At 52.8% G+C, this 11,328-nt stretch overlaps 1 protein-coding gene across 3 annotated transcripts in view; it reads left to right on the top strand.

Moving 5' to 3' along the window:
* Positions 1-3,675: 3,675 nt before the first annotated feature.
* AXIN1 (axin 1) overlaps positions 3,676-11,328 on the top strand; it is a 76,988-nt gene continuing 69,335 nt past the window's right edge. The window contains exons 1-2 of one of the 3 annotated variants that reach the window (XM_068698878.1): positions 3,676-3,951; positions 5,838-6,809. In XM_068698878.1, coding sequence (XP_068554979.1) covers positions 5,932-6,809 — 878 coding nt within the window. In that variant the 5' untranslated portion in view covers positions 3,676-3,951; positions 5,838-5,931. The remainder of the gene's footprint in view (positions 3,952-5,837; positions 6,810-11,328) is intronic. The other 2 variants (XM_068698877.1, XM_068698876.1) reach the window with 2 other exon arrangements.

Raw genomic sequence — 11,328 nt, 5'->3', positions numbered from 1 at the left:
AGCTTGGCGTGGGCCTGGAGGGTATTCACCTCTGCAGCTTGCGAAGAGGTGGCTGCCTGGCTAAATCTTACCTGCTCTGTGGGCAGATGCAGAGAACCTGATCCTGATGTGGACAAGGAGCACTGAACAGCTGGGGGCAGAGATTTCTCCCCTGAATTTCTCAGAAAAGCCACATTCTGACAAGTAGCAGAGCCATTCATTCAGCAGTGTCTCCCCAGGATGAGCCCACCTCTGCACTGCACTAGCACAAGCCATCTAGCTGGAGATCGCTGGGGAGGGAAGCACCTAGGGAAAGGAACTGCTAAATTGGGACTTAACGGTGATTGCACCAGAGCAGAGTATCGTGACCAGAGGTGCTGAGCCACTGCAGCTGTGCTGGGCAGTCTGCACACCCCCCAACAAGTCAGCCCCAGCTTACAGGGTGCCCTGCAGCGATGGGAAATTGCTGCCTGTTGAGTGCCATCAAGTCCTCCTCAGCACACTGTAGTGCACGTAGAAAGCAGGACACAGACTTTCTTCTCCAAGCAGCAGCTGCAAAGGCCATAGCAAGAGTTGAGGTGCAGCAGGAGAGAGCATTTGAGTGTGCAGCATTGAATGCACACAATGCACACAACACAGTGCTTGCTGACAGCATCTGGGACTGTGCGCCTCTGCTGGAGCAGGGCAGAACTGGCTGCTGCTTCCAGGCCCATGGAGACTCGGTTTGCACAGCAATCCTGCCCCTGTGGAAGGAGCCCTGTGGCAAAACATTTGGTAGCGAGTGGGAAAGTCATTCTTACCCAGCAAAAAGCTGGCCAAATTTCCATGTGGCCACAGCCTCCAAGGCCCTGCTTCTCTGAGCTGCACATCAAACCTCCTGCCTCCCCTGTGGCTGCTGCCAGGGCCTCGGAGAGCTGCAGCAGGAGTCAGGGAGCCACCTGTACCTGGGACAGTGCCCTCCACGCCTTCCCTGCACGGTCTCGCTGCAGGAGCCACGGGGTGAGATGGCTGCTGGCTCCTCGCCTCAGTTTGAGTCTCCTGAGCTGGAGGCAACGCTGCTGGGAGCCAGCTGGTGCAGGAGAAGCCTCCCAGCACTCCTCCTGCTGCCCTGGGCCCTGAGGAGCCGTAAGCAGCAGCAGCTACAGGGAAGGGTAGCAGCAGCTCTGTGGCAGCTCCGGTGGTTCAGCTGCTTGCACCTTATTGCACCCAAACTCCTCATCCCACCCCCTTGCCTCTGGGTGTCCCTTCTGACAACTCTCACGGAGAAATCTGGCTTCAGTTTCTCATGTGAACTCTGTTCAGGCCATGAATTCTTGCTGGGCCTTTCTCTGAGAGACTGAAAGCTCTCTAATACCTGATAGTCTCTCACCCATGAATTTTAAGTGCAATAATCAAGGCATCTTTTGGGCTCCTTTGAAATAGCTGAACAGGCTGCATATCTCGGGCATCCCCCTGCAAAGTGATTTCTCTAGAGCTGGGGTCAGTTATAACTCTCCACTTTCTAATTTTTCAGCATCCTTTTCAAATGCAGGTGTGTGACCTAGGTGCCCTACACGGCTGCTCTCACTTGTCCCTATCCACCTAAACCCATGCACCTCCTTGCCATTCCCCCGTCCTCCGGCCAAGGCTGGCCTGTCTCCTCCTGCTGTAGCTTCCACATCAGTCCCAGCCAGGACTTTCCAGAGCCCTGCTGCTCCTATATTGCTCTTCCTTCCTCCCGAGCTCTTTTCTGAGGCAGCCCTCTGCAGAGCACAGGTTTCCATGAGAAGCGGTGCCCTGCACCCTGTGCCCCTCGGAGGCACCGTTCTGCAGCTGCCTACATTCAGCCACGTTTTATTTGCCCAGACTCAGCTTATGAAGCTTTCTACAGCTGTCTTGACCTCGTCCGTGTCTCCTGCCCCCCTCGTTTCCCTGGCCCCTGCATTTTTCTCAGCAGGGCTTTTTAATCTATTTCTAGACCATTGATGAAAATGCTGAATAGCATTGGGCTTCACATCAAACCCTGCGGACACCCACTGAGAGTGCTCCCATTCTGCGAGGATTCCCCATTGATGGCTGTTGGTTTGCCAGCTCCCAGTCCCTTTAAGGTGTCCCTCTTGATGTTGTATTGTGCTAATTTTTAATCAGAATACTATATGGATTAAGTCACATGCCTGAACAGGGTCCAGGTCTATTATTTCTATGCCGTAACCTTTATCAGCCAAACTTGTAATCTCTTCAAAGGATGACATCAGAGTTTGACAAGAGCTATTTTCCAGAAACCAGGCTGATTGCATTAATTATATTCCCATCCTTTAATTCTTTACCAGCTGAATCCCACATCAGCTTTTCTATTATTATGCCTGAGATCAGTGTTGCACTGTTACATGCTCTGAGCATCATCCACATGAAAGCACGAGGACCTGCACCATTCTGCCAGGCTCTCCGCCAGGGAAGGGGAGTGCTGCTGCACTGGGGGTGAACTTTTGTGCATTTTAGGAAGCTGAAAAACATGTCAGTTTCTGAGAGTGCACAACAAAACACAAACGCAAAAAAAAAAAAAAAAAATGTTGAACACACCGATATGTGTGATAGGAGAATGCTAATTGAGTGAAAAATCAGAAACCAATCCCTACCAGAAATTGTTTGTCATTTTTGATTTTGAGAGGACTGCCTCGTGGCTCGTGTTGCTTGTTTATTTTCTGGGATCGATCATACCTAGGGATCTGCCTCGCTTGGGTCCAGGGCTCTGGCTATCCTCACTTCCCAGGGAGGAAAAAGGCTTTGCATTTACCTGCAGGACTATTCTTGTTCAGTCTCTGCATATTTGCTCTTCTTTTTGCACTGTCACCCAGCACTCCCAGACCCCGTTACATCCCACATGCTGGGGCATTTCTGGCCAGAAGCTTCCTATAACCAGCCACCCCTGGGTAAGGCACGCTCCCCTCAGGCCTTTCTCAAGAGGCTCCATGTTGTTTCACCCATTTCAGTCCGCGCAGTGCCACCTCTTGGCGAGTTGCCTTTTTCCTCTTTGCTGCAGAATTGCTCGGCTAAACAGAGAGGCAGGAGACACAGCTGCAGTTTGGACAACTGCTCGAGCTGTTTGTCAAGGCGAGAGCCGCTCGTGGAGCATCCACACTGCTCCATCCCTCACCCCACAGACGTGCGGTCTCCTCGAGGAGGTGCTCAGATAAATGCGTGCCAATCGGTCCCTGTCCGGGCAGAGGAGGCCTGTGGCACCGCCGAGCTGGCTTCGAGGGCCACTTCGAGGGCTGAGGCCTTTTCCCAGCCTTTTTCCCCAGCTGTTGCTGTGCCACAGAACCGGAGGTCTCCAAAGCAGGAGCCTCCCCCGGGCTGCATCGTGCCCAGGGCGTTCGGCTGCGCTCCTCTGGGCTTCTTGTGGCCAGAGCAAGCAGCAGGGGGGGAAAAAGGAGAGAGGAGGCAACTACACACCGCGCTGCCACCTCGGGCTGCTCAGGTGCAGAACAAAGCAGGGGCTCGGGGCTGTGCCGGGGTCTCCACAGGGCCCCCGCGATCCCCGGGGCCGCCTCCCCGGGCCGGGCGAGCCCCGGCAGCCCCCGAGCCCCGCCGGGCCGGGCACCGGCACCCCGAGAGGAGGCCCCGGGGAGGCTGCGGGGGCTCGGGGCCGGGCCGGGGCCGCTCCTCCCCCGCGGCCGGGCCCCGCAGTACCGGGCGGGGGCGCGGGGGGCGCGGCTGAGCCGCTCTCTCCCCGGCGCTGCGAGGCAGCGGCGCAGGCGGAGCGGAGCGGTGCGGGGCTGGCTGCTCGCCGTGTCGCCGCCAGAGCCAGCGGCCGCGGCCATGGGCGTCCCGGGCCGCCCGCTTTGTGCCGCCGCCGCCTCCGCTTCCTCGGCCCGGGCGCCGCCGCCTCCTCCCCCCGCCGCTCCGGGCCGCTGCCGAAGCCGCCGCTGCCGCTGCTGAAGCCGCATGGGCCGGGCCCCGCGCCGCCGCCGCTGCCGCCGCCGCACCGTGCGGGTGAGTGAGCGGGCGGGGAGGCGGCCCCGAGCCCAGGCCCTGCGCCGAGGCCGCGCCGGAGGCCGCCGCCGCCGTGCGGGCGGAGCGGGGCCGCGCCGGGAGCCGCCGAGCCGGGGCTAGGCCGCCCTCGGAGCGGGGGGCGGGCGCCCGGGGCGGCCCTTGCCGGGCCGGGCCGGGCCGCGGGGGCGGTGGGTCCGGTGGGGGCGCTTCTCGCCTCCCTCCCTTCTCCTCCTTTCCTCGGCTCTCGCCCCCCCGGTGCTGCTGGGGGCCGTGACAGCGCCCGGGCTGCGAGCGGCTTCCCGGGGAGCCCTGGGCGGCGTGCGGGGCAACTCGCAGCGGGCCGGGAGGCGGCGGCGGCTCCGGGAGGTCGCCACGAGCTGAGGGGGGGGACCCGAGCCGCGGAGCTGCCCGGGACCGGCGGCTCGGGGCCACGCTGGGGCAGCCCCGGGGGGCTCCGGTGCCCGCTGTGGTGGGCGCAGGTTGGGCACGAGGCCTCCGGGCCTCGCGGCTCCCCTCGCCCCTTGCCGGGGGTGCTCGTGGCTCGCAGGTCGGTGGGGAGGGAGGACCTCGAGCCTCGGCGGTGGCTTTGGGTTGAGAGGAACAGAGGGAGGAAAAAAAAAATAATAAAGGCAGAGCATCCAAAAGATGTGTTCATCTGGGCGCGGCGAGCGCGGGGAGGCGGGCTGCGATGGGGTGCGTGTTCCCTGCGCTGTTTTCGTGTGCGGTGGAGTTCATCCAGCACAAGGAGCGGTTTGGCAGGCGGCTGGGGCTGCAGGGGTTGCAGGGCCTTGGGGCGGGTGGTGCTCTGTGAAACAAGACTTTGGCTACTTTCAGGAACAGAGCGGCTCCGTCGGGATGGGCCTTCAGAGAGCACCTGGTGCAGCAGGTCTGAAACGCCCCTCACCTTGTCTGGGGGTGAAGGCAGCAGCCCGGGGTCTGCCCTTCTCCCCCCACGCCTCCCATCCTCCATGTTGCCTCACAGCCCTGTTCTTAAAACGCTGTGTGCGAGCCGATTGCCGTCTTCGGGTGATTCTCTCCTCCTTTGATGACCTGAAATTTTCCCAGGCTCACAGCGTGCACTGCTGTTAGCTTAAATGAACCTTTGCTAAATGGCCTCTGTCTATGAAAAACGGTGCCAGACCTGAAGTCCTGTACTGACATGCCCATTGGAAGCAAGAATGTTGTTCGCATGCCCAAAATATTGGGGTCAGTGATGCGTTTGGATTCCCCTGGAGCGAGATGAGGCGATGCAGTGCGTTTCTCCAACGCAAAGAGGAATGTCGCGGTGGTATGCCACTGGGGTGTACAAAAGCCACCTGTGTTTGGTTAAGGTGTGATCTCAGCTTTGGTACATACTGGGTATTCTTTCAGGATATTTTTCACCAGCCTTAATGTAAAATCCTGTTTAGGGATGAGAATTTCCTAGGCTGGTATCCAGGTAAAAACACACTGCCTTGATGTGCCCTGGGACACGTGCTGTCCAGGTGGGCTTTGCAGAGAAGTTGATCCCAGTGCAGAAGCTGCCGTGTGCCTGTCCTGTGGGCTGTTACCGCTTGGCACCTGAGTGTAAAAATCTTGGACCCAGTGAATGCCAGATTCCAGGTCCTGAAGAAACACCTATAATGTGAAACTGGCGACTGTTACTGTAGCACCAGTGCTATCAGCTGGGGCAGATGCTAGATACAGTGTTGGAATATTCTGTCCTTTTTGGAGGAAGGAAGAGGGTACCTGTTTCATCCTGATCCCTAAAATTGCTGAGAGCTTTGTCATTGATTCTGATGAGAAGGGGGATTCGGTACAGTAATCATGCAGAGCAGTATCAGCGCCTTGTAATCTTAGAGTGTTTGTTTGCAGTGCTTAACATATTTCTTTCTCATCTGTTTCAGCAGAACAAACTCGTTCACAGTGGAACTACAGATATTGGTGATCTGAGGTCTCAGCTCTTCCCCCTTTGTTCCTGTGTGAGCAAACGTCAGAAAAATGAATATCCAGGGGAAAGGCTTCCCTCTGGACCTTGGAGGAAGCTTCACTGAAGATGCTCCAAGGCCGCCGGTTCCTGGTGAGGAGGGTGAACTCGTGTCCACAGATCCAAGGCCAGTTAGCCACGGTTTTTACTCTAGCAAAAGTGATGTTGTTAGAAATGAGACGTCCACCGCAACACCGAGGCGCTCTGATTTGGATTTGGGATATGAGCCCGAGGGGAGTGCTTCACCAACTCCACCCTACCTGAAGTGGGCTGAGTCGCTGCACTCCTTGCTCGATGATCAAGATGGTATCAACCTCTTCAGGACTTTCCTGAAACAGGAGGACTGTGCGGATCTGCTGGACTTCTGGTTTGCCTGCAGTGGCTTCAGGAAGCTGGAGCCGTGCGTGTCCAATGAGGAAAAAAGACTCAAACTGGCAAAAGCCATTTACAAAAAATACATTCTCGACAACAATGGCATTGTGTCCCGGCAGATCAAACCAGCCACAAAAAGTTTCATTAAAGACTGTGTCGTGAAACTACAGATTGACCCTGACATGTTTGACCAGGCCCAAACTGAGATTCAGTGCATGATAGAAGACAATACCTACCCTTTGTTCCTTAAGTCGGATATTTATTTGGAATACACAAGGACAGGTGGGGAAAGTCCAAAAATTTACAGCGATCCGAGCTCAGGGTCTGGGACAGGTAAGGGGCTACCTGGTTATCTGCCTACTCTGAATGAGGATGAGGAGTGGAAATGTGACCAAGACGCCGAGCCTGAGGCCAGCAGGGACTCTGCCCCCTCGAGCAGGCTCACCCAGAAGCTGCTTTTGGAGACGGCCACCCAACGTGCCAGCTCGACACGGCGGTACAGCGAGGGGAGGGAGTTCAGGTACGTGCTCCGTGCTGCCTCCAGGCTGCCCTGAGGGAGCTGCTGTGAGTTTGGAGGCGCTGAGAAAGGGAGGACGTTTGTTTGGGAGTGCTTGGGGCTGGCTGAGCATCAGCACGGGTATGGGATGGCATCACATGGATGTTACGCTGGAATGCAGCTGTATTTGAATGCAATGCGAGTTATTTTAAGGGTGTCTTGGGTTGTGTCTGTCCAATCTCCCTGAATCACCTCTGCAGCACGTTTCTCGCTGCAAGAAAGTGCTCCTGAACGTGGTCTGGGTGTAGGTGGGAGCTGTGGGCAGTCCCTGTGCACGCTGAGGGAGCAGAGGGAGCTGCAGTTTCAGGTTGGCTGTTAGCCTGCAGTGGCACAAGGTCGGCGTTCAGTTGCAGGAGTGCAGACAAGTGAAGCTCGTGGTAAAACTTCTTGTAAATATACAAGGAAATTGTGATGAGCCACAACAAGAGGCTGCAGGAAGCTTGCAGGAAATAACCTAGTGTTTGTAACATTTCTGTGGGTCAAATGGGGTCTGTAATGCTCCCTGAACATGGTGCAGCTTTGCACATGAGATCTCTGATAGCAAATTCTAGCAGCATCAAAGTAGGAGTTGCCAAATCCAGTTAAAATCGTTCCATGTTGCAGCTTTTCCCCTCTTATAATTGCTTTTTCCCCTCCAAATAATTGCTTTTTTGTTTTGTTTTGTTTTTCTGGAGGAGTTGCACAGTTCTGCAGTCTGTGTTTTTTTGCTGGGTCCCCCACCCACTTCCAGCCAACACGGATTTTGAAACTTGCTGAGAGCTCAGTAAAAATTCCAGACAATTAACTTAGCGGGGAGTTCTCTGGGATCAATAAGTGTGTGTGTGTGTCTAACCCTTGCTGAATCAACAGAACGCAGCTAGAACACATTCCTACTTTTTTTTTTAAATAAAATCTCCTTGTTCTAAGACCTGCTTAGGCTAAAATCTGTCACTTTGTGAAGATTACGAAATGAAGGAGCTGAAGTGTCCTCTTCAAAGCCGCCTGTCTTATGAAAAGCATTTCTGTGTTTAATCTCCCTCAGCCGTCCCTTTAGGCTGGCAGCTGGAAATGCATCCCGCCCTGTGCAAGGTCTCAGCGCGTTTCAGATGGTGAAATGTTTTCATTTTGATTCCTGTTTTCTTACAGATTTTGAGGAGGGGATGTTGCATGTGAAACTCCGGAAAAAAAAATGGGAATTCATGTGAACTCCTGCTGTTTTAATCAGGAGTCTGAAAAACAAAATCCCAGGGTCCTGGGACTTTCCTGGGGAGTTAATAAAAACCCTGAATGTTTGTTAAAGTGGGTTTTCAACAAGCGATTGGGTACTTACCCTAAGTGAAGGATTAGAAAAGCCCACGATTTAAGTATCTTTTTATGTAGGCGATAATGGCTTTAAGATTGAAAATAACTGACTTGAGTTGTGTTTAGTTTGCGTTCTAGAGCAGGTAGCAAAAACCTACCTGGAATACTGGACTGCTCAGGTCAAACTTCAGGAAGAAAACACAGTTTGCCCATTACCTGAGTATATCTATACCAGATTTTAAAATGGTTAACAAATGTGGTATGGAATAGAAGTATTTTGGAGTGGGGTTCCTCAGTCTTGGGCATTTTCGTACCAGATTGAACAACGTGAAATAAACCTTTACCTAGGGGATGGAGGTCAGAAAAAATATATTGCTATTAATTTGTTGTGTCCAACAGCCTGTCATTGTGGCTACAGACACTCCGTTGACCTGTTGGGTAAGGGAGGCATGGAGGTGTTTACTGTTCTCACCAGAGCAGGAGTCATTTCTGAGCCTGGAGTCAGTACCTGAAAATAAGTGATTGTTTTTTTTAAATGTTGGTAAGTCAGCTGCAGAAGTGTCCAGAGCGTCACCGTGCAAGGTGCTGCTGAACGGTGTAGTTGATGCATTTTTTTTTTTTTTCTAAAATTCTGCTGAGATACTAATTTAGGAGTTGATTGTTCATCTTTGTGCTAGACCCTGTGGTTGAAATAACTGGCTTCCTGAATGTTGTATAGAAATAGCTGCCTCAAACAGACTTTTTTAACCAGGAGCGTCTTTATCCTGCAAGCGTTTTTATTTACTTTATTGTGTGAGTAAGTGCGTTGGAAGCTGGTGGAGCTGCTTGCAGCAAGAAGCGATAGCTGCACACACCATTTGAAAGGCAGTGTCCCAATTTATTTTGAGAATTTCCACAGTTTTTGTGCATGTGTGTGGAAGAATTTCTCATTTCTGTTCTTGAGGGAATGTTGAAATAAGCTGTTTCGCATTATATCTGAAGGCCTATTTAATCTTCCCAAGATTTAACTTCTCTTCCTCTGCTTCCACAGAAACTAAATGAAGAGGAATCTGACCAAATGCAATAGAAGCGTTTCTCTGTTAGCAAATGAGCATCTTGAAACAGCTCCAAACTTTTTGCAGCAGAAAGTTCATAAATCTTAAGGCGGTGCTTGTGTGCTCGTGCGAGTGAAAGCTGCTCAAAGTGCAGGCGACAGCGCGCTGCCGGCGTTGGGTGTTTGGAAGGTGTGCGAGTGTGCATGTCTGGGAGAATATCCCGAAGCGAAAAGCATCACTGTTACCCACTGTGTTTTTGTACGCGTAGGAAAAGGCCAATAGTCATTATAGTTAGGCTCCTGCAAATTAATTGGACATTGGTTATGGATCAGTGAACTTCAAAGAGGGTAACCCCCGAAGATCTTGGGCATTAACTCACAGCTTCCGAAACCAACACTAACATGGTTGTGAGCGCGGCTAAATCTTTCATTAACCTTCTTCTGACACACTGGGACTGGGTTTTTCAGATACGAAGAGCAAAAATTAAACCCGTGCCTCAAAACTGCCCTGCAGGCTGGTTTTCAAGCACTCCAGTGAAATATACACGGCCTAAAAATCTGGGAATTTGGCACATGGTGGCCAAACTGGCACATCACAGCTGCATCTTTTGTCTGCATGGGTTTATTCCGTCCTCTCTTTAGCTTTACATCAGAAGGGTTTCCACTCCTGCTTCCAAAACCTGCACTCCCAAAGCTCTGCAGGGAGCAGTGCTCGCAGAGGTTGCCTTTGCTTTCTTTTCACGGTGTTACGTGTCAGCAGCTCTGCCTTCTTTGGACAGCCAGGCTGCGGATTTGGGTTGGTTCTGCGCCTTGTTTTGGTTCTTCCGACAGAACTGTCTCTGTGACAGCCTGTGCTTCGTAACGGGGCACGCAGGGAGCGAGTAGAGAAGCAGCTGAGGGAGGCTCTAGCGGGATCCGACAGCCTCTAGCCTGAGACTTGCTGTAACCCTGGTGAGTAATGTGGGGCTGTGCGAGAGCAGCAGCGGAGCCTGATTCAGGGGAGGTGTGGGAGCCCTGCTGCTTAGGGTGCAAAACAGGCCGACGGTCATGAGTTTGGCCTGCCTCGGGAGGAAGCTGAAATTTAGCTGGCAGACCTGATTTTGAGGTTCGCTGCTTCATTCGTAATTAAACATTAAATTGCACTCTTCTGACTCAAAAGGAATTGGTGCTAATTGTGCCGAGCGAGTGGAAGACTGGAGGTGCAAAAGTCTGTGTCCAGGCGAGTTCAGGTGAACGTTAGCGCCCTGCTGGCGCTGCTTTTAATGGCAGAAGCAGCACACGTGCCTCTGAGCGAGGCTACTGCAGCGCCAGGAGAGGCCATTTGCTTGGAAAAAGCTGCTGGCAAAGACTACACCTATATAGGATGGCAGAAAGAAGAGTTTGGGGTTGGCTGAATAAAGCTGTGAGTGTGACAGCGCGGAGCCTGGGCCCTTTCTGTGCCAGGGCACAAGACAAGCCTGGGAAACATTGATAGGAGTGTCTGGTTTTTAACATATTTAAGTTTCTGTGGTTCAGGACAAGCCTACCAGGGAAGCCACCTCTTTTCTTCTACACCTCTTCTCTTCGGGACCCGGAGCTGCGGGTGCGTGGCTGCATCCTTGGGGCACTGGTGCTCCTTCGGTTGTGCTGGGTCTGTGGGAGTCAAGGGCTGATGCCAGGAGCAGTATTTGCATGCCACTTCAAATAATTCTAACGTTAAGTTGAATGTTTAAATATTTTACGTTAACATTTCCTCAACTTTCTTTTATTTATTTTTTTCCAGTTTTGACCCTGCCTTTCTGGCAATAATTTGGTGCAACCTGAAATCCTAGCTAGTGTCTTGGTTTGGATTAAAACTGCTGGGCCCACAACACAACTTGTAATTGTTACAGCCCACAGCAATGTGCAGAGCAGTGGCTGTTTCCAAATGAAAAAGCAAACAAGTCATAGAAAGAAAAGTTTTGGTTCTGCATCGTTCTTGAGAGAAGTTACCGATTCTACCAGAGCTGGCAGGGTCTGATGCTAATGGCAGTGAGCGGTGATTTTGTGACTGAGAGAGCTGGAAGATGCACGAGACAGAGATGGATTGTGTTTTTGCACAGAAGTTACGCCAGCTTTTTTAAAGACATTGTTAAGCTGATGAAATTTCGGCATGGAAATGCTTACATTAACAGTGTAAAGTATTTGTAC

This window comes from Anas acuta, chromosome 15 (genome assembly GCF_963932015.1).
Source record: "Anas acuta chromosome 15, bAnaAcu1.1, whole genome shotgun sequence".
Taxonomy (NCBI): Eukaryota; Metazoa; Chordata; class Aves; order Anseriformes; family Anatidae; genus Anas; species Anas acuta.
This window is presented reverse-complemented; position numbering and strand designations above follow the sequence as displayed.